Genomic DNA, 24223 nt, shown 5'->3' on the forward strand with positions numbered 1-24223 from the left:
CTTTGTGGATTTTTTTTTTTAATGTTGGCATTATTTTGGAGTCTGACTTCCTAAAGTGGGCTCTCATGTTCTCTAGATGTTATCATAATGAGAGCTGTTTCTGATGTAAGCCTTATCCATGTACCGTCTTTACTCTTTGCCATTTATACATGTACCATGATTTACGGGTAGCTTACAAATAATAGGATTTTTACATTTTAGGTTAATGTGAATGTATAAGGGAAAATTTATATTTTAGGTGTTTACTGTTATTCACCCCCTGAATGTATGAAGTCATTAAACACTTCAAGCGTAATAATTATAAAAGAGTTATGAAAAAATAATATTGAATGATGAATGAATCAACTACCCTTATTCTGACCCTTGTGATTTTAAACACAGCATACAGATGTGTATATACTTTTTTATATATATTTATTGTTGAGATTGATGCCAGCCTTATCACCTGTTTAATAAAATGAAACAGCAGTGATTATCTAAATGACAGGATGTTTTTTAGTTAATGTTTGTATGGCATCTTATCCAGGGGTGTACACCTTTATTTCGAGGGGTATTAATTTTGGAAAAACAACACAAATTTGTCACTATTATGTTTAAGATAGTAAAAAACTTTATGTAATATCCTACTCCAAAGCCTTGATTTTAATATTTGTACATATTGTTTTATAAACGGACACAGGAATGTACTTTGCAGCTGACACAACATTGCATGGTGTGTTTTATGTAATAAAAGGATTTGAGAAGCAGCATTTATGGGTTAAAACTCACTCTTCACGCACATGTGCTTCAGAAAGATACTGACACATTTGTGCTGTTGAAATGAGAAGTGAAAAACAGTAAAAAGGGCTTGAAAAGAGGAAAAATCCTGGAGAGAGTGTGTCACGGGCAGCGCAGTGGAAATTTCAGTTGGGCCCTGACAAGCTGACTTCTTGTTGCTTTATGTGGTGGTGGTGGTGGTTCCTCTCAGAGTGAGCGTCACTCGCAGACAACAACTCTGACGGTAAACCAACTTTCCACTGTGATTGTAAACACCATAGAAGAGGCTCTCGGATCTGTCGCCGCTCGCTAAAACAAGGAGAAAGCCGTTTCATTCAACACAACACATCACGTTAGATGTTTACGACCTGAAAACTGGGCATTTTGTGTTGTTCAGAATGAAATGCTGTGTTTGCTTCCTTTTAAATGCGACAGGTTCTTGTTTAAAGCCCAAGGGGAAGTAGAGATATAGAAATATAATTTGCACATCAATGCAAACACATTATGTTTTGAAAGTCTTGGGCAAACAAACGTGCGTGGCCCATGTACTTTAGAGATTATGCACAAACTAATTTGTATCCTTTATCAGAATATATTCAAAACCCACAACATGAAAATCGAGTCCATACAACTTTGAGCTTTTCATTGCCACACTTCCAGCGGTTTTTGTTTGTGCCTTTCTCACACAGAAGATCGCTACAGGAAGTGTTGCGTACGTCTCGAGCGTGTCAATTTGCTGTGGCAGATGGCTTGCCAATCTGTTGAATGCAGTGGTCCCTGCATCCATCAATCAAATCTGTGAGGAGCACCGGCGCTGAAATGTCATAATGGACTCCATGGAGGAGTGTGTCTGTCACAGACATCAGAACCTTTGTGTCTTAGGCCATCTGTATCTCCATATTTCATATGTTTTTCGCATTGTTAAATATGTTTTTATGTGTGAATGTGCGGAGAAATGTGTGCTTTGTTACAGAACTTTGTTAACAAAAACATATTTTCAAGATCGTTGCTTTGATTGAAGAGGAAAGCTTTTGCTCATCAGCTGCACCCTTAGAAGGTGTTTAAAGTCACCATGAAATCAAAATGAACAATTCGTGTTTCTTTATGGAATATTGCAGTATTTATTATGAATTATTTTTCCATGCACATTATTTTTTAATTTATTTAAAAGACGTGCCCTCATAATCTTTGATCAAAATAACTTTTCCTCCCTCTTGCATCTCTTCTCTTCTCTGATGACGTGTTTACTGGCGCGAGGGCAGGACAATCTGTCACTCGCATGAGTTCGACCAATAGCAAACCACAACCGTCCAATCAATTTCCATGGACAAAATCAACTTTTTTTTCTTGTTCAAGAAGCCGTTTCACTCACAATACGTCACAATAGGGAACAGGCTAGGGAAGAAAATATTTTACAATAGGGAAGAAAAGACTATCGCAACTTCCGTTTCATGCAGACTTTAATGTTTACATATGCTGCTCTTTATGGTAATATTATCACTTTAAAGTTGATGTTATTTATTTGGTCTCTGCTTGTGAAAATACAATTGCTATTTTCTTTTGTTATTATTTCTTTCAACCTCCCTCTGATAAACATGGCCTCGTTTTCTCGCTTCCTCAGTCTAAAAAACATTGTGGCCATCAAGTACAGACCTCTATTAATGACATACACTTTTCCATGTATGAAAGTCAATATGCTGGAATCAAAGAGTAGCATCAATTTAATTATTTGCTGTTTATTTAATTAGACATTTCCTTCTACTTCTATAGTCCTCTGAGACCAGATGCCTGCTGGGTTTAGTGAATTCTTATCTCACTTAATTAGACTGGACAAAGCTTTGAATCTGTTTTCTGACTGTTTTACTTTCTGATTCCCTTGCCAAATGTGTTTTCCAAGCATTTGTGCCTGAAAACATTATTTTATCCGATTTGTTCTAAATCTTCTTAATGAATAGTCTTAAATAACCTTTAGAAAACAAGGTTAAAGGATTAGTTCACCCAAAAATGAACATTCTGTAATCTTTTTTTTTTTTTTTTTTTTTTTAAGCTCTTGGCCTATAACAATAGTTCATAGTGAACGGGGCCAAAACAAAAAATCACCATAAAAATAGGACTTTTGCATTACTATGTACTTGCTTGAGAAAAACGAGTTCGTAAAGATCCCTCAAAAATTCTCCTTTTGATGTACAGGTTTGGAACAACATGAAGGGGAGTAAAAAAGGACAAATATTTCATTTTTGCATGACTTGTCCCTTTAAAACGACTGCTTATTAACAAGATTTTTAAAAGGCTTTTAAAGACTATATTTTTAAAGAGTCTATGCTGACTTCTTATGTAAAATGCATACACAAATGAATGTTTTTGATTTTTTTTTTTGCTAGAAAACGTGCTCATTGGCCAGAATATGCAAAAGACTTACCATAAGACAATAACTTTGACTGCTACACAAAAAAAGAAAGAAAAAAAGAGAGAAATGAAATCTACATTTAAGACTATATGTTTCTATTCAGTGACTTACCAACAGTTTATATTCAATTATTAATGCCATAATAATTGTTGTCTGATTTTAGTGCATTAGAACATTAACATTTAAAAAGCTCCAATGCATCTGGTGAATTAAATTTAACTCTTGCTTTATCCCATGAATGAACTATATGAATACCCAAAGTTATAGCACTTGGTGCTCCATTGCCACTTTTGCTTGAAAGCATATAGTGTGAAACATGGATGGCGGTTATGCCTATTTCAGCCTTAGCTCGCCTCAACACATTTTCCAAGAATGCTATCATGTGCAGTTTACTCCAATGAGAAGAATGGATACTTGTACTTCTGTGTTGCTTTCTGATTTGGTGATGAAAATGTGTAATCATGGCCGTGTTGCTTTCTGAAAGCCTCTTCAGCTGCATTTCGTGTTCATGTTGATTTCATTTTTCCTCCAAAAACCCAGTCCAATTAACCTCCTGCTTGAAAATCAACTTGAAAGCTTTTCCATTAAATGTTTTCCTTGTGCACATCAACTCGACAAATAGGTTTAAGAACTCTGCATCGGGACCACAGTAATCAGAGAGTGTTTTTTTCCAGTGCTGTGAATGGCATTGAATAATCTACTTGGAGGAAAAAATTGTCACTATTTATATGCTAATTTCAGAAGCCCTGATTTTCATATGTAGGTGGTCAGTGGGACTAAAATAGCCCGCTCTAAGAAAAATAAGAAAAATGTGTTTGTGATACTGGGCTGCATGGGCAAACATTTAAATATGAAATATTATTTTATATTGTTAACAGTATGTGTAATAATCATCTTATTAGACAAAATAGAACAAAGCCATACTAATGACTGATTTCCATTCAAGATGTTTTAATAAACAAGATCCTTATGTTTTTTTAACCTGCAGATGAAGCTGTAAACTTTTCTTTTCAACAACATTATTGATCTGACCGTACTGACGCTGTTGTATGTATGAGAACTGAACTGAGGACAATAACATCATTTTTTGCAGAATTGGTTTATAGATGAAATTAACTAATTTAATAACTGTAATGAACTTTACAAGATAACTGAATCAACACTGAACTGACTTCAGCCGAAATGCATCATTTTCCTGTTATCACTATAAAGCTGCTTTGAAACAATCTGTAGGCCTATTGTAAAGCGCTATATAAATAAAGGGGACTTTTCTTTTCTTTTGCCTCGACACGTATGGACCTAACAGACAGAGCTCACTTTACAAAAAGAAACCAATGATGTACATGCACTAGCAAAACATGACTAAAAGGAAATGTATGAATGTATGCGCTGGTTAACACTGCCCTCTGCTGAATGAACAGTTATTTTTGATGAGCCTTTTTTGTCCCTATAACAACCCATGCAAATACATATATAAAATATTCGTCAGGCATGATTAAATAAGTGTGAGATATTCAGTTGGTCATACCAACATATCAACATTGCCACTCACTTGAGGTGACCCGCTCAAATATCAAATATCAAAGCAGGAATTTATTAGCCTACGAATATGACTAATGAGATTGGACATCATTTAAAACTATATATAAGAAAAATGCACTGTAAAAAAAGTTGCTGCCTTAAATTTGTAATCAACTTGGATGTTTAAGTTATTTCAACTTAAATTACATTTAACTGAATTTTAAAAATGGATTGAGTCTTGTATATCATTTAAAGGCTGAAAAAAAGTAGCTTTGCATAATATTTTTCTATGATAAGCAGTGAATCGATTTCGTTTAAAATAATAATATTTGAAAAACGTTTGTCAATCAAAAAGACACTTTGTTGTCATGTGACAAGGGCTGGGTCTCCATGTTTCCTGCTTCGATTCACAAGCTCTTGATTCGCTTTATACGATTCGCTTTGATTTCGCTAATGCTGTATGGGCAATGTTTAAGACTATTTTAAATCAGATCTTGTCCTTTTGAACCTTTCATTAAAGTCCCCCTGTAGTCAATAATTGTATCCCTTAAAACTCATCTTTGATCACCAAAATTACATGTTTAAACATTTTTTTTCCTGTGAAAAAAAAATCTTCATGCCCTATAGCTATAGTATCCATGAAGATGCTAAAAACTTGATATTCACCACAGGGGGACTTTAAAAGAACCATTTTTTTAAAATGACTTTTGCCCTTAAATGTTACACTGCTGGACACTGTAGACCTAACATGTAGGGGAAAACATTATGACACCAAAATGAAGATTGTCCATTTACATGCAAATTGTTTTTAGCCAATAATAGCCTACCTTTTTTTAATACGCCGTTTGCTAAGTTTCAAGTTTTAGTACACAGACAGTAGTCCATGACAGACTTGGGGCCACTGTATGGCATTTCTGGCACTGGAATCCCCCTCAGGTCTATTCAAACGCCCATTTCGCTGGCGCCCCCTACCGACCACGCGCTACACGGCAGTAGGGGCATCAGAGATCAGTCCAGCACAGAAACTTCCCAGAACTGAGACGAAACAACAGAAAGCCGCTCGCGCTCCTCCAGAATGAACTTTTGGGACTTACGTCGCTACCAGATTATAAAGGAATACGTGTTTCAGCTAAATAACATTTCCTGACAACATTTACCGCTTGATATTTTTCATTACCACCACGACCAACGGATTTGTTTAGTAGGCAGCTGCCCTTTTCATAGTTTCAACGGACAGCAGTGGTCGCTTTGCTGGGGAAGAACTTCTTCAGTGTCAACGGTTTTTCTTTCACAAATGTCTTTATAATGGAGGAAAATGTCGTTTATTGTTTGTTTTAACCGGTGAATATTCGCAGATAACGTTAGATATTTGGCGGCGCCAGCTGAGTCTATTCCATGTAGATTTTGTACAAAACATAAAGTCAAGTTCTCGGGCACTTTAATGAATACATCAGGTGGTAACGTTAACTAACCGTGTCGAAGTTGTAAAGGATGGCTGGCGTGGTACGCACCCTGAGCCGGTGTCTGCTGCCCGCTGAGGCCGCTCACGACGACAGGAGTACCGGGAAGGAACGAGCCCGCGAGCGCGATGTGAACCCGGAGCGCGAGGCGAAGCGGCGCAGTCGCGAGATAGATGCCATGCTCGCGCGCGAGAGGCGCTCGGTGCGGCGTCTGGTGAAGATCCTGCTGCTAGGCGCCGGAGAAAGCGGCAAATCCACATTCCTCAAACAAATGAGGATCATCCACGGAAAAGAGTTTAACCAGAAAGCGCTACTCGACTTCAGGGACACGATCTTTGAGAATGTCATCAAGGTAACGGTCTCATACATGACAGTTTGCTTGAGTTTTTGTTGTTTCTGACGTCATAATTGTCTGTTTTGTTTGTCAATAATTTTGTGGATATGCTGCCTTTTACATTTGTTAAGTCATACACTAAATGAGATGATCAATAATATTGTTAATTCATACAAACAACTTGAATTAACTTTAAAAGCGGACTTGACTACTAGATAGAGAAAATATTAGCCTAATTAATTGTCCAAGTTAGTGATAGATAACTTAGATAGGTTGATTTAAATGTTACTGATATAAATTTATATCAGTAATTTTATACTGATATAAAATTATATATAGCCTATTAGTGCTGTCAAATCGATTAATTGCGATTAATCGCATCTAACAGAATACTTACAAATATAGGCTAATATGCAATACTATATATACACATATATTATATAAACAAACTTTTGTGTTAGATGTGATTAATCCCGATTAATCGATTTGGCAGTGCAAATATAGGCTACATGAAATATAGGCTACATTTTGTACATTATTTAATCAATATTTACAATTTACTTAAACTTGAATTTACAGTGGACATGACTAGATCAATTCAGAATAATTTATTATTCATGTTAGTAATAGATAGATTTCATTAAATGCAACTACTGAATCAATAATCTTAATAATACTGTTTTATAGCATCAAAATTCAAAGCGTCTTAAAATTATGTGCCAGATTATTTAGTTAAGGTCTGGACAAGTTTCTTTTCCAATCTTGCCTGTTTTCTGCTGAGACAGGCTCTTTTGTCACAATAAGTAAGCTAAACATGCTCCTCACAAATGAGAAACACAAATAAATGCAATTTTGCATTCAGCATAATTAATACTTCCTCAGTGTCTGTGCGTCAGTCATCAACAAGTGCTCACATGAACTCCCATCACATGTACACGATCCTTCTTATGCTGTCAAACATGCAGACTCACATGAGTTGCTATCAAACCAATTCTTTCTTCATATAGGCCTATATCAGATCAGACTAATAGATGTACAGATCAGTATAATTAGATTAATTAGAATTGGACACCCATGGCCATGTGAAAAAATGTATTACCGGTATAGTATCTGACTAATTCATTTAGCTGTTAGTCATGTGATGGTTGTTTTAGGCATCTGCTCTACCGCAAAGCAAAATCCATGGGGATCATTCTTGGGTCCTTTCCCTATAAGCACATCTATTTAAGATGCCTGTGTTTAATAACAGTGGCTTGACTCACAGCTCAGAGTTAACGGGAAATTAGTGAAAATGCGTCCCAGAATGTGTGTGAGAAGACATGGGCCTGGGGCTTGCTGGAGTTGGCGAGGATCATGAGGAACAATGTTTGGCCTTTCTGGTAGAAGCAACTTTTTAATATGTTTTTTTACAAACCAGTAATCACAAATCAGCAACTTAACATTTGCAGGCTGGCAAATGTTCTTCAGAATTACAAGACTAAGTTTAGCTGTCCTTAAAATTAAGCAGTACATTGAGTCACTTTGTTTTGTCTAGGTTCATCCCTCACTCCGCTATGAACGGAGAGACTGTGTCTGACTTATCATTGTGATCAGCTCATGTGCTTTCTGAGCTCACGTGTCTTTGGATGTCTCAATATGTCTTGATAAAGAAGACTTCTGTTATTTTCCCCTATCTGTGTACTTTCTGCTCTTGTGTCTTCCTCTCTTAATCTCTTACTTAGTTTCACATAGGAAGTTTACTGATGTGATACATCTGATGTGATCATAGTAAAGACTTTAAGATGAGCTGCTGATAGCACAAGACATGCTCTCCATGTTACAATAGTGATAGAGAAGATCTAACACTCTTTCATGTTGTTCAATACGCCTATGTGCAGTTGACGGAGTCAGAATTTTTCTGTGGCGTTTTGTTACAACACAGCAGGTCCATTGTTAAACAAATCAGTGTATTGTGCATTGTCTTGTCATTGTCGTCTTTTTTTTGTTGCTTTGACTTTATGTTAGATGCGCTGAAATCGTATGATCAATATCATGATGCTCATTCTAGCCTTATCTAATCATTTATTAATAATACAGAAAAAATGCTGTTTATACAACATGCAGAAACATGCAGTAATGCAAAACAGGAAATGATATCATAGTGAGGAGGACCCCTGCAGACCTTCATGACTCAATGTTGAGGTCAGGAAGTCAAAATATCAGAGACCGTTTTACCTTTTTGACAAGGCCTGGTTAGTTCAGGTTGTGGTGCAACTCCCCAAAACATTGATAAATTATGAGTTAATAATTCATGATATTGTAAAAAGAAAACACCTTTTACCTTGAAAAAGTTTGTAAAATATTGTATTAAATGCAACTACATTAATCATCACTGTTGTGTTGCATCAAAACATCTTAAAAATGATGTTGTTGAGTCAGATTAAGTTATTCTAAGGTTACCAAAGGCATGTTTACTTGCCCAAACCTGCTTGTTTCCTGCCGCCACATGCATTTTTGTCACAAGTAAAGCCAACATGGTCCCCACACAAATGAGAAACACAAATACATGGCATATTTTGAAAGTAAACATTAAGATTTGTACACTTACATGTATTCATGGTTTAAAGAAAAGTTAGGCCTATGTTTTAAGTGATGGCTACACCACATGACATTTTTAGAAATGCCATAAAGTTTTTCAAACCAACTTCAATACAATGTGCTTTTCTGCTCTACTGAACACAAATATGTCTGTATTCTGGCAAACTATGGTGATCATTTATTAAGTGGGAAACTGAAATGATAAATATTCCTATCCTTGGTCTTGTTATCTTACCCACAGTTTGGCCAAAAGCAGGGCTGCCAGATCAGAGGTTTGGCTCAGTTGAAGAGTTTTGCTTTATATGGAAAAGGATATGTTTCTCAGAACGTCAGTGCAGAGGTCCACATGTTCCATCTCCATGATTCTTGTCCACCAAAAACTTAGCCAAACTATCAGGGATCACATCATGCATCCTCCCCAAAGCCAGTGAAATGTTCTTATGTAAGCTTTTGTTTAGACTCCAGGGGCCTCCTTTATAACCGTTGCGTACGCACAAAACAGGCCCTGAAAGAGGCGTACGCCACTTCCGACGCATGAGTTGCGATTTATAAAAACAAACTCGACGGGAAAATTTGCGCACCTGCACGCAAACTCTGATCCATGCGTACGAACGTTTTGGAGATGGAGCAGTTTGGCGACACCGATGGTGAACTGGAGTTAAATGTCTTTTTGGTCACTTTTAGACAGAAAATGTAAAGAAAATTATACATATACAGAAAGATAATACATATATAATTTCACTCACCAAGCCTAGCACTTGAAGGAAGCAAATATCCATCCCTTCTTAGATGTCCGCGCCAGCGAGCGCATTGGGCCGTTTAGTGAAACTGACGCATAGCCTATCTAACGGCAGATGAAGTAAACCTAATCATAAATACAGTGCATGTTCACAATAACAGTTTAAATAAATAAAAGAATGATGTTTTACTTCTGATATTTCATTTAGATTAAATAGGCCATTCTCATTAATGGAGTTAAACACTTAAACTACATGAAATCATTAATACATGAAATATTTATTGTGGATGCATCATGCAATGCTTTTGAATACTTTTCCTCTGGCATGCTGTGTTTTAACTACAGAGATAATTGCTTATTATGATAATAGCAGATTGTCTGAGAAAATAGTTTAGTGCAAATAATGCGCAACAAGGTCTAGCCTATCTGTTTCCATTAAAAATATAAATCAATTAAAAATACTATTTGGCCATTGGAAAAGATTGAGAAAAACTTTCTCTGAAATGTATTTTACACTAGGCTATTTGATTTATTTATTCAAAAACAAGGCAAGGGTAGGCTACTAAATGATTTTTATTAATGTAATGTGACGCCACATCCGTATTTCATATTTCCCTAATGTCTTGTACCGTTAAACATGTTATCACATGGATGAATAATCATATGCAAATGATATGCAGATGAGGATATGCATAGTAAAACTAGGCGTTATAATCTCCATATATGGTTATTTCGGGGGAGGAGACGCATGTGCGCACATTCTTCCGCTGACTGGGATTTATAAAGTGAATTCTGCGCAGGTTCTGGCGTACGCACGGTTTTATAAGTCTGAATATTTTTTTGCGTACACCATTTTTGGCTATCGGGCGCATGTACACTTTTAGTAAGGAACCTACGTACAGTTTTATAATTGAGACCCCAGGAGAATATGTCGTACAATGACACGACTGAGACCGAGCTAAAAGATTGACTTTGTTCGACTGGGACTGATTGCGATCAGATCTTCTTCTAACCCCACGGAGGACATGGGGAGCAAAGCTGCAGAACTGAGCTTTCTTTGTGCAGATAATGTCATCAGTTTATTTTTAATAAGACCCCTTCACCACAAAGTAACTAGTAGTTCTGATCTTTTTAATTAGCTTCAGAGGCAAATGTTGAGGTCTGTGTTTTGGAGCATCTATTTGTCTATGATAACTTGAAGTGAGTTTTATGACTAGTCGCACGAAACGGCCTAAGTGTATGTGTTGGCACTGATTACATGGTCCACTCACTGCCCTTTCAGTCAAGTGAAAAGAGCAAATGGGCATGAAGAATGTGCCTAAAGTTTTGTGTTTCTAAATGGCTTACCATGGATTCTTGTCACCATTCATTAACTGTAGATGTCAAAAAGCTTTATGAAACATCTTGTGTAGATTTGAAAAGCTCAGATTATCAGGGTCTAGGAAGAAAAAACGGAGCAACGGCCTATTTACCCTAAATACTCTTTAACACCAAGAACGGTAATGATAACTAGATTAGCGTTCGGAGAGTAACAATATTATAAACCTGCCACAGCTATGGCACTCTAAATGCACTAACTCTCTAAAGTCAGGTGGCAGTCAAGGTTTCATCAGCTGGAAAAAAACATTCCATTAGTGATTCCAACAATATCATTGCTCTGTGTCGTTAACCTTATTGAATAATTTTATGAGAATAAAAAACTACTTTTATTCAAGTCAAAATATTTCTTGGCTGAATCAAGGTTACAGCAACAAAAACCGTAACCCTTTAATATGCCCTTGTGGTGCAATTTTAGCCGTTTCCCCCACAATGTGTATTTTGATGTATATTTGCTAAACGTAATTTTTTTTGGATTACACTAGCATAGAGATGACACAGTTTGACTAAAAGCCTAAAACGTTTGATTTGATCGAGTTTCTAATGGTGAGCCAGAAATATGGTAAGGTTTTGTGAACAATGCAGCTTTTTTTTTAGGAAGTATAAAAATTCTACATTAGAATTGGTGTGAATAATTTTATAAAATTGTTTGGGAATTTCATTTAGTTTAGGTCTAAAACAGTTGCCCATTACTGGGGCAAAACGTTTTTTTTTTTTTTTTTGTAGAACAAGTGGCCAGTAAAAGTAAAGCATGTGATAATACGTTATTTCACAGCCCAAAAGATGTGTGAATTGGATGCCGAGCTGGACTGGAGACCTTGTTTGTTAGCGATGAAGTCAAGGTCAGATTGGAATAGCTCCACAATGGTGGTCTCTATGGGCTCTTGGTATCGCACAGAGCCAGAGGAAATGCCTCTCCTCAGTGCAGACAGTGAATACCGCAAACAATGGCGATTTAGTCGTGCCATCATCTCCCCTCTGACCATTTGTCATCACCCTGTTGTTCAGCCCATCCCTCTGTAGGCTTTAGGATGATGACAGTGTCGGTTATGTTTGTTTAACTAATACCAATTTGGAGGAACCCCAGTCCAGACTTTTCCTCAGGGGTGGAAAAAACATGAACACACAATTAGAGAGGTTAACAGTTGCATGAACGTATCTTAGCCTATGTGCTGATCAAATTATTGGTTATTTTAAAGATAACATTATCTTCATTTCAGCCACTTTACAGTGGCAAAAGTCCAGGACATAGTCCTCTCAACTCCTTCCAGATCCTTCCATTAATGCCTTTTGGGTATTACGGCACCATTTGCCTGTAGAGGTGATCTGGAAAGAATGTAAAATGTTTTTTACAATCAATGATTTTTTCAAAGACAACTTTGTAGGTTAAAATCTAATTTAAAATAAATCCTTTATCATCGTCCCAGGGCATATTTTACATGATTTGTCAGTGCACATTATTGGAAAAAAAGGGAGGTAACACTTTTACTATAAGGTCTAATTGGTTAACATTAGTTAATGCATTGACTAACAATGAGCAGTATTTTTTTTTTACAGCATTTATTAACCTTTGTTAATGTTATGTAGTAAAAACGCTGTTGTTCATGTTAGTTGACACTAGTGCATTAAGTAGTGTTAACAGATACTTTTGATCTAAAAAAAAAAAGTATTTTTAAATAAGATTAATAAATGCTGCTGAAGTATTTTTCATTGTTCATGTTACTGATGTAGTTATGATCTGATCCAAAACTAGATGGATAAAATCAAATCCCATCCCATACTATTTCCCACTGAATGTCATTTGATTTACAAATATGCATTACAAAAGCTAAATGTGTTGTGTGAGTACAGTGTACTCATAATGTCCAGATAAATTATTTGATACACCACAGTCAGTCTTTCCTTTCCTGCCTTGTTGTTGTTAACCCACTTTGAGTAGGTTGTGTAATTTATGTCTGGGAATTTATTACTTCCTAGATCAGTAGCTAGCTATCTATTCATTACTGTTAACTCTTTGTGAGAGTGATTTAAAGTCTGACCTGAGACTGACATGACATGTCGGGACACGATAAAATCTCACCTCAGTTTGGCCCCTTGTACCCCTCACTTATCATTTGATCCTCCAAGAGTCAATTTCCCTATTGCTAAGGTCTCTTGTGCAATGGGACACCACTGGCATTGAAGCATTTCCTCTGTTTACTACATCCTTGAGAAAATGGTTGCGGTATTCAGTAACGGCCCAGAATGTGTTTTTGCTCCATCATCTCTAGGAGAGCGCGTACAGAGGGGCAAATTACCAATAAGTTGTGCCACACCGAAAGGTTTGAGTTCATGCGTCCTGTTTGCAAGATGTTTGTGGGGGAGGATACAGGAAGTAGCTGAAGGGTGACCCAGGGAGCAAGCATATATCAAGCCCATCTTCCTGTGTGATAAATCTGAGAGTTCCTCTGTGACCGGAGTCTTGGGAGGCTCCTTCACTGGTGGCTTGTTTATGGCTAAAGAGTTGTTGCTGATTTAACTGTGGTTGCTCACCGGTGGGGAACCCATGAGCGGCTGCCTGGATTGCTCCCCACATCTGCTTACGCTGCAAAATCACAGCGCTGCCATTACCACCACTGGAGTAATTACTACGCCTGACACGCAGGGCCCGTCTAATGCGTGTCAGATGAGGGCCGATGGTTAGGATTCGCTGTCAGCTCTCGACAGAAACCAATATCCCTGAATTTCATTTTTACTCTTTGTTGACTGAACATTCAGGAAATCCCCTCCTTTTTCAACAAACAACAAGGAGAATATAATGAATTTAGTCTGTTTTAGACATGGAAAAGTCTGTGGCTTTTTGCTGAAGATTTAAAAAACAAGTCGCTTCGGAAGATGCCATTCAAAACAAACACTAAAGGCTTGTTTTCAGGAGGCATTCAAGAAACGCTAGGAGACATACTCACGGCGAGGTGAGGTTTTGGTGGTTTTCAGAGATATTTTTGGGACTTTGCCACAACTCAGGAAGAGATTGGAAGCCCTGCAGCTGACCTCTCCGCTGTGATAAAGCCGCCTCACCGCTCTCTCTCTCCTCTTGCCCTGACTGTGTCAACGGATCAAGCCAAGGAGGACAGGAAGATACGTCTACGCTTCCCAGATAGTGTTGGCCAGAAGTGGGTGAAAGGTCAGAGATGGTTGGAAGGGTTTTGGGGGCAGCCTCTTGGAGACAAATAAAGGCAGAAGTGTGAGTGAGTTTGGCCCCTAGGAAAGTACCCTGACAACCCTGAACCAAAGCACACTATTAAGATCAGTAAGCCTAACCAGTAGGGAGGCCTTGAGCATGAACAACTGTTTACATTTGTGAACTGTTTGATGGCTTGGGAAATCTTGGGATTTGGGAGGTGGGGGAATCTGATGGATTTGATGGAGTCAGCCAGACTAACAGGACTGTACCACATTCATTTCCTGTCGCTGTCCTGCTGTTTTATTGGTTTTGCAATGCATGCGTCTCGTGTTGATATGCATATCACTTGTACATGCGGACAGACTAAGAGTCTCTGTTGCGTTGCGTTTACGCCCAACCCAATGACCTGTCGTGCTGGAATGGCAATAAACGGACTTGTCCGGGTCACAGGGTCAAATCCCATAAAGCACCTGTGCCTGAGGAACCCTTTATCTTCTTTGGAGGCAAAATCTGGCTGGACGCTCTAATTACTGTAGCATACATTTGCCCAGGGCACTTTTGAGTGCTAGTGTCGATGATTCATACGTGGCCCGTTAGAGCAGAAAGAGAGGCCTAGGACCCCCTTCTGGGACCCTGAACATCAGGATGTTATTCCAGTGAAACAAAAGGAGGGTGAAATGTGCTGCAAAGCAGGATTTTGCCTCGGTTGATTGATAGTACTGCAGTTATTATTGTGAAAAGTCAATGGCCTTATGTTACATTTACAAAGCGTCTCATGATATTTCTGCTCGTCCACAGAGCCCAACCCTCCTGGTTACTGCCAAAGAGTCTCAGTTCAGGGTTTTGTGTATTCAGTGTTATGCTTGGAAGTGAGGAGGCTCATCGCGGAAGTTTAGTTTCAGTGCATTTGCTGTCCTTAACAGGGCTTTCTGGAGATGTTTTTGGCTTCAGAGTGGAGTGTTTCAGGCATAGGCACAAATCTTGTGTTTTGGAAATACATGTCATGACTGAACAGCAGCAATCTTCGTCCAAATGCAGTTCAAACACCCTTCAGATTTGTCACTGTTTTAACTAACAGTGGTGCTTATTTAAAGGGACCATATTATTGACTTTATTTTATTTCATTTATAAATATTTTAGATTTTTTTTGGTTTAATTTTTATCCTGAGGTACAAAATATAATGCTAGGCAAAAACTGTTTTTTGCAGCAGCAGTAGTAGTTTTACTAAATGTTCTTCTCTCTCTCTCTCTCTCTGACACTTTTGTTTACGATAAAAACCTGTCCACCCCAACATAAATGTTCGGCACAAAAATTCTGTATGATTGTCTCATGCAGATTTGTCTGTTCAGGCCAATATATGTAAAATGCCTCTTATATGATGGACTAAACTCATATTGGTGTAGTTCACACTGCTGATAATCAGGGCAGGCATGCCATGTTGCTGAATACTGAAATTCAGTGGTATGGGCTCATTTCCCAAAGCCTTTTTACTTAAACATGAGTTGGTAACTAGTTTGAAACTTGTTTGGGAGATTTACAGAGGCAGGATTTTAGCATGTTTAAAGTGTGCTGTAGGTAGCGTGAAGACATTGCTCATATCTTTATTTTATCTCCAGAAGAATTGCTACATCCAGCTTCCTGCTTCCAGCTCCTGAGGACACACCCTGCTGTTGTTATGCACCCTTGACACAAAAACATGGCATTCATCTCTCTCTCCTTCTCTTTGTCTTTTTTTTTAATTTTTTTTAAAGGGGATGCGGGTACTGGTGGATGCCCGAGACAAACTTGGCGTTTCCTGGCAGAACTCAGAGAACGAGAAGCATGGCATGTTTGTGATGTCCTTTGAGAACAAAGCAGGCATGCCCGTTGAACCCTGTACCTTTCAGCTATACGTCCCGGCCCTGCAGGCGCTCTGGAATGACAGTGGCATCCAGGAAGCCTACGGCCGACGGAGTGAGTTTCAGCTGGTGAGTGTAATCATAATAGATTTCCTGTCAACCTGTGCCATCTGGATACTCATACACTTCACAGGAAGCACCACACAGTTCTTTGCGTAGTTGCCGACGAGTGTTCTCATAAAAAAACTGATGTATTATTTACCTGTATTCACCTGGGTTAAGTGCATTGCTCAAGGGCACAGTGGTGATTGCTCATGGATAGCCTGCTATAGTGGAGCTTCAATCTGACTAACCTTCGAAATATAGTGATATTATTTAGCTAAATTGTGACAGTGCACCCATTTATAAATGAAAAGATTTTTATTTCAAATAAATGCTGTTTTTCTTTTTTACTTTTAACTAGGGGTGTGACGAGATCTCGTGCCACGAGATCTCGCGAGACTAAATATGACGAGATTTGTCGTCGAGTGAAAAAGCTGTCTCGCGATATCGCCATGAATATTTCACCGCTACACTCACATTCGCCTAAACTATCGTTTTGTTGTTTTTATAAAAAAATAAAAACCATTATAAACTAATGTAAAAGTCTGCTCTGCTCATCCAGCCAAGTTGCCGGTGCAATCAGTGCAGCACGAATCACAGTTCACTGATCGCGTGACGATGGCGGAGGATTCGTTGCGCAACAGACTAAACGTCTGATAAATGTCTTATCTTGTAGAATATGCGCGCTCAGCACCGCTGCTCCCTATACGCGCGGTCACGAATTTGTAAGTGAAAGTAAAACACAAGCTCCCTGATGTGCATTGCGCACAAATTAGGCTGCATACATACAATAGTCCGTCTCCCAATACCCATCTCTGGACTGTTTATTTGCGGCTATGGTTTCTGTTTGCACTGCGAATATTGAGAGAGTAGGCCTACTGTAACGTATAAAGGACAACAGACAAGGGAGGCTCCATTTCTGAACTTATAATCGGAACGCAAGAACAACTGTAGAGACAAACACACCAGCCTCGTTTCTCTCTACCCGACCTTTTCCGAACTCACCGCATTAACCCTATAACTGCATAACTGCCGGTGCAAAATAAAACCGCGGTTTCACAACAATTATAAAGAGTCTGTGTGCTAACTTTGATTATGGTTGCACTTGCACTTATTGTTTGCACTTAATAAGAGAAAACAGTTATTTATTTTTGTTATTTATACTGTTTTTATTTCTCTGTTCAATGTATGTAAAGGAGTTCAGTTAGGTCACACACAGCCTCAATCAGAAGTTCTGAAAGCTCTTAAATGTACATAGTCTGAAGAGACTAATGTGAAATCATACAGGAGAAAAGCCAATCAATAAAAACTTTTTACAGTGCTTGTATATTGTTTTCTTTCAATGCATTTGATAATTCACACTCATAACGTAGACCTGAAATGACATGCATTAGAAGATTATTAGTTAAAACATTGAAAAGTGCACCTGCATACTATTTTTCCAGTCATGAATTTTGTCATTGAGGATTTCTGAAAAATTGTGCAAAAATCTCGTCTCGTCTCGTTAACCCAATCTCGTGTCTCGTCTCGTCTCGTGAGATAAGCGTCTCGCCACACCCCTACTTTTAACTTTTAAAAAAAAAATTGAAACATCAAAGTATCCTGAAAAAATGTATCACGGTTTCCACAAAAATAATAAGCGGCACAAATGTTTTCAACATTGGTAATAAAAATAAATATTTCCTGAGCAGCAAACCAGCATTTTAGAATGATTTCTAATGGATCATGTGAGTAATGATGCTGAAAATCCAGCTTTTCCACCGCAAGAATGAATTCCATTTTAAATGTATTAAAATAAAATAAAAACTGTTATTTTCCATTGTAATAATATTTCATATAACTGTTAATATTAACTTAATATAATCAATCAAAGAGACATAAGAGATTTCTTTTCAAAACATTAAAAAATCTTACCAACCCCAAACTTCCGAACAGTGGTGTATATTCATATAAAAATAAATAAATATGTTATGTTAAATAATATACTTCCTGACTATTCAAAACATTTTACTTGTATGTGTGTTCCCTGGGAATCAAAACTACAAGCTCTACCATTTGATAGGCTAGAGGTTACGGGAAATACAGTAATATTTCAGTGTCATTTAGATGTAAATCGTTGGCCTAGCTATTAAAGCTAGACACTGGGAGACCTTAATTAAACCTGCTGAGTGCAGAAAAGCAGAGGAAGCTTGACTTATTTATGTGCATCTCATCTCAGCGTGTACGTTGCCACAGGACTTTAATGAGTTCAGAAGCTGTGCACAGGAGTCTCTCAAACTTTAATCGCCCTGACTGCGCACTGGAGCGATGCGATTCACACTTTATGAATTTTTTAACTTTGTTGAGAGTCCTGAAGATCTAGGTCAGTGGTGCAGGATGGAGGACAGGATAGACAGTGAGGAAACCTATGAGGAAATGGCACAAATTTCCCTTCATGCATGAGATGGTTTGACTTCTCACTGCTCACGTTTTTCATAAAATCTACTTTTTCTCTGAAATTAGGAGCATAAAGTGTCTGAAGCATCTCACTGATTATTATTTTGATAATGTGGCTCCTGATCTTTTGCTACGATCATACTCATTTCAAAGGCTGAGAACAGACGGCTGTAATCTGCTAAATCAGATTTATGTCTTTGGCTCTGATGTGATGAGCTCATCTGTTGGCAGAGCTCCGCCCCCAAAACCCCTTGTTTTTTTCTTTCTTCTTTACAACTGGGTTTGAATCATCAGCCTTTGCTACTATGATGAAACACAGATGGTCCTGATTAAGGACGTGTTCAAATTAAAAAAGACTATTTACTTGTAATATTCTTCAGATAAAAGTTTAAAAAGTTTAAGATATTTAATATATTACTCAAGTTGGACAATTTATTGTGTATTAAAATTTGATATACTTCCCAATTAAAGTCACAGTGATTTTGTCAAAATTGAATTGTGACTAGAAAAATGTGAAAACCTTTTAGAGCAATGCTTTGGTTTAATTAGTGGTTCAATGTTGATATCTATAATGCTGATATTGTCTGTAATAAATTAATAATTAATAAATATTAACCAAAAAACAAAAAAAAACATAACATAATTTTGAACTGTTGACGCCCAGAATGACGATTTATTCTATAGTATGCTAATATGGATTAGAAGTAAAGAAAATTATATCTTATATTACAGTTTTATGGGAGCAGATGAAGAAGAGTGCTGTTTTTGTTTCATTTATTTAATTGAATAAAGTGAACAGATCTTAAGTGATGTCTGTTGTCTTTTTCCCATTGTGAGAACAGAATAAAAAGAAAAGCCGAGAACTAACACCACAGTACTTTAATGAAAGATAAAATAGACCTTGACAGAGAATTTGAAACCCCATCAAAGTGATAATTTAGTGAGAAGAACTAAGAATCTCTTAACATTCAACATCTAGCTGGGTAAGCTTTTTAAGTGCGCTTCTCTCATTTTAAAGCCATTATTTGCAGATTTTTGCCTTAATGAAACATATGTGACGTCTGTGGATTTTGACCCAGCTGTTTTTCCAATTCGGTCCGTGACATGAGTCTTTTGACCCTATAAGGGTTACGTTGAACTGGCCGACTGGGCCAAAGGTTTGGTGCCCCTGCCTCCCTCAGTCTCTTTTGTTCTCTATGTACTGTGAAGGCCTGTTTGTTTGTGAGTTAATTCAGAATCCTGTGAGTGGGAGGACATTACAGGGCTCAGCCTGTCCGACTGAGCAACTCCCGTTCCCTTTTGACCAGAGACCAAGCATTAACCCTGTCCTACAAGTTTTAGTTTCTGCCCCAAACAAAAGTGTGCCTGTGGGAATGCTGCTCTTTTTTTCCCTTTACAGAAAGTCTCTTTTCTACCAGTCCTATGAAACATTGAGTAGAGGACATGCTATTGAGACCAGAAACTCTCTCTCTAGATCCCACAAACCATCTACATGTACAGTACACAGGGTGTAGTATACAGCAAATTTCAGAGACTGAATCTGAATTACACCATGTAGATTCTGGATTTTGAACATTTAATACCAAAGAAATGTTATAATGTTATAATAGGAAATGAAGAAATATTTCAGTAATTTAAGTAAATTTAGGACTTTGATCAGATGTTTCGGTCAGATGTTCTTTGGATCATCTCAAATCATGCTGGAGAACATGATCATCAGGTTTGACATACTTGTGGAGTTCATGCATCTCTTTGTGAGAAACTTGGCCTGGATCTCACCAATCTCTACTCTGTTCCTTTGGCTCTTGGGAGGATTGTGGTGGTGCGAGGGCGGTCCTTCATCCCTCGGTTGTAGCCTATTAGAGGATCTCTTTAGGGAAAAAGTATTGGCATTGACTATGAGAAACAAGCATAAGACTTTTTGTCAGTATGCAACCCTAAATTAATGTCAGAATTCCGTATGACCATTGGATGTGAGGGATTGTATTGACTTGGCTGAATGGATCTTGACAAATTTGTGTGATTTGAATTTAATGGTTGAGTGAAGGGATTTGTGCTGATATGTAATTTCCTTCCACTAGCATTTATATGAGGAAAATTTTAAAGGAAAACTGGCTTTAATGTGTGTGAGACTTGCACATTACCATACAAAAAACAAAGAAAATGGACTGTATCCATTGTCAGTAAGGTTGCCAAAATCCCAAGACTCGCCATTAGCGGGAAGGCGGCTCTGGTCATACTGTGATTGAACACAAACGTTGCTTTGCTTGAAGGCTGCGGAGAGTTCATGGACAGGAAGTCTGTATTGCTGCTTTGTTGAAGGCTGATGCCGCTGCCCCTCCAAGAAACCACACTAGATCTCACGGCCCAGACCTGCAGATCTGTATGAGCAATGCAGCTTCACAGCTGTTGAGTCAGAGCCATCATAAATTCATTCCTGGCAAACTCACCATAATCTTCACATGTACGCACAAAAAAGGGTGGGTCGCTTGAATATCAAGTAAAGTGAGACGCTGTTGAATAATCCTTAAAAAACGTCTTTATAGGAAAGCTTAATTCATTTCTAATTAAGGTATTTGGTTTGAAACTGAAAACAAAAACTTGAGTAATCACAATGTTACTAGTATTGGCAGAGGCTGTGCATCCACAACCGGGTGATTCTCCCAGAGATCGTTTTGGATCATATTTCTTCTCAATATAAACAGAAAAAAAGGACATTATATTTTGCATAAAGAAAATAGATCCATTAAAGGGATAGTTCACCCAAAAATGAAAATTAGCCCATGATTTACTCACCCTCAAGCCATCCTAGGTGTGTATGACATTCTTCTTTCAGACGAATACAATCGGAGTTATATTAAAAAATGACCTGGCTAATCCAATATTTATAATGGCAGTGAATGGCCATTTGTCGGAAGCTAGTTATCTAAGTTGATAGTTATGGATATTTTTCTTACACAAACGCATCATTTTGCTTCAGAAGGCATTTATTAAATCCCCGGAGCTGTGGGAGATTTTATCATGGATGGATGCACTTTTTTGGGCTTCAAATTTTGGGCTCTCATTCACTGCCATTTTATTAGCCAGGACATTTTTTAATAGGCTATGACTCCAATTGTATTCATCTGAAAGAAGAATGTCATATACACCTAGGATGGCTTGAGGGTGAGTAAATCATGGGGTAAATTTCATTTTTGGGTGAACTATCCCTTTAAGACTTATTTGCATTGTGACATTATTTTCATTACAGTCCACTACACAATGTATTATTAGAAAAATAATAATAATAATTCTTTTGAGTTGGAAATGAAATACACAGAAGCCAGTTTCTGTAAAAAATAAAATAAAAAGGTCATTGTCTCATGATTGTGACTATATTTCTTTTAATTGCATCTTTGCCTCCCAATTTAAACTTTAGGCTTACAAAGTGACTCAATATACCACACTATGATTTTAAATCTCGTAATTGCGACTTAATATTTATTTTATATTGCAAGTGTGACTTTATTTTAAATATATAAGTTAATATTGTGAGTAAATATACATAATATACAAATCTCATTATGGTTCTGATTTCTCATAATTGTTACTTTATACACTGTCACATTACTTTTTTGTAAACTTTATTTCACAATTAGCCTATCTTTTTTTTTTTTTACCTTTTACAAGCTTCAATAGAAATATAACCTAGATATGTTCTTGACATGGTATTATCATCTTATATTCTGTTGTTGTTGTTCATCCGAAGGTCATGAAGTAGACATTTAATTGATCTTTTTGATCTTTCGTGATGGTCGGGATCTGATGAATGGATTCCAATGCATTTTTTAGCACATATGTGAGAGCTTTGTCAGAGGACAAGATCTATGTTTCTTAAATGTCAGTTTCTTAAGTCAAAGCCAGGCCATATTTCATCCTTGAAAAGCCACCTCAACCACGAAGGGAAGCTTGCTGGGATTTTGCCAGCGAAAGAATCTGCAGGAGGAGTAATGATGTCTATTTGTGCAAGAGAGGGAGGGCTGTGTCATTTACACAGAGAAACCTTCCCAAAGAACAGTGGGGCTTGTCCTGCGAGCTTCAGCACATATAACCACTTAGAACATCATTATACCATTCCATTAGTGAGCTTGTTATCTCATGTACACAAAGAGCAGAAATGAAGACATTTTTCAGGTTTCACACATCCGCCCCGCATAAGAACATTTCAGGTCGAGCCCCAAGAAAGATATCCCTACCACTGCCCAAGAGCTGGGCGGCATTCAACATTCCTCAGGGAGATTGATGTTGCTGGGATGCGTCTTAAATTCCTCACGGCTGAAAATAAGATGGGTGCTGGTAAGCTTCTTGTTACCCAACTTTTTCTGTACGAGATGTTTTAATGAGACTCCTGGCAGCAGACCGAGCGACCGTGCTGTGCACATTGTTACCCAGAAACAACAATTTTAAGGATGATCTTTAGTAGTTTACGATGCCTCCTGGCGGTCTCGCCAGGTCTGGGCCTGCCTCGCACTATTTTTCTGTTTCCACTCTGTAAATGTGGGGACCATTTGAATTGTTTGATGGTCTTAGAGGGCCAATCCAAAATATATAAAGTGAATCCATACAGAGGAAGGGTGTATTTGTTTACTGAGCGAGCTAGGAGCGATGGCTTATAGCAGAACATAAGCCGTCCTCAGAAGAGTTGGAGATAAGCAGAACAGCTCACATTCCTGAGCAGCTGCAGAGTAGATCTCCAGAGACCGGTCCACCTCCCCAATAACACACTCAGCCTAGACATCAGCACAACACAAACACAATGAAAAAAACATAACTAGAAGCCAATGCATGGCTATTTCTGTCAAAAGCTAGTAGTACTTATATATGTTTATTTAATTATTTAAAGGATTGGTTCACTCATAATGACACATAAATTAACTCACCCAAGTGCCGTTCCAAACCCATTTTGAAACCCATTTCCTTTTTCTGTGGATAACTTAAGCTATATTTTACAGACGAGCATCTTAAAGTGCTTATTTGAAAATATGCAACGGGGAATGAGTTGAAATAGGGTTGAAAAGTGCAGCTTTAACACTATGCTAAACTTCTCTTTGTGTGCTCCTCTAAACCAAGTTGCATCAGTTGTGCGTAAGTTACAGCTTAGCCTAATTGTGATGTAAAGGGGCACTAACTTACACACTACTAAATATTTTACACTATTAAACTTTTGAAACAGAACTCTCATGTTTAATCTAAATATGATTATACTTGTTTCAGTGAAAGTTTTTTTTTTTTTTTACCATTATTTACACAAGGCAAAAGAAGTAAAAAAATCAGCCTTAACAAGATCAACTGAAATTCACTGTTTCAACACTTCAAACTTCTGACTAACCTTCTTATTTGAAGTATGATATTGTATTATTGAATTGAATATATATATATTTTTTTTTAGTATTTTCAAATTTAATTTATTACAGCAATTAAAATGTTTGACACAAATTTAAACACTTGTGCCCATTTTGATAATATTGACAAT

The 24223-nt window shown here is 37.6% G+C and overlaps 1 protein-coding gene across 2 annotated transcripts in view; it reads left to right on the forward strand.

Moving 5' to 3' along the window:
- Positions 1–5719: 5719 nt before the first annotated feature.
- Positions 5720–24223, forward strand: part of gna12a (guanine nucleotide binding protein (G protein) alpha 12a) — a 33642-nt gene continuing 15138 nt past the window's right edge. Inside the window, exons 1-2 of one of the 2 annotated variants that reach the window (XM_056261659.1) lie at positions 5720–6496; positions 16087–16302. In XM_056261659.1, coding sequence (XP_056117634.1) covers positions 6176–6496; positions 16087–16302 — 537 coding nt within the window. In that variant the 5' untranslated portion in view covers positions 5720–6175. Of the gene's footprint in view, positions 6497–13576; positions 14399–16086; positions 16303–24223 lie in introns of those variants that run through there. The other variant, XM_056261660.1, reaches the window with a different exon arrangement.

This window comes from Rhinichthys klamathensis, unplaced genomic scaffold (assembly GCF_029890125.1).
Source record: "Rhinichthys klamathensis goyatoka isolate OS25496 unplaced genomic scaffold, OSU_Roscu_1.1 h1tg000184l_1, whole genome shotgun sequence".
NCBI lineage: Eukaryota > Metazoa > Chordata > Actinopteri > Cypriniformes > Leuciscidae > Rhinichthys > Rhinichthys klamathensis.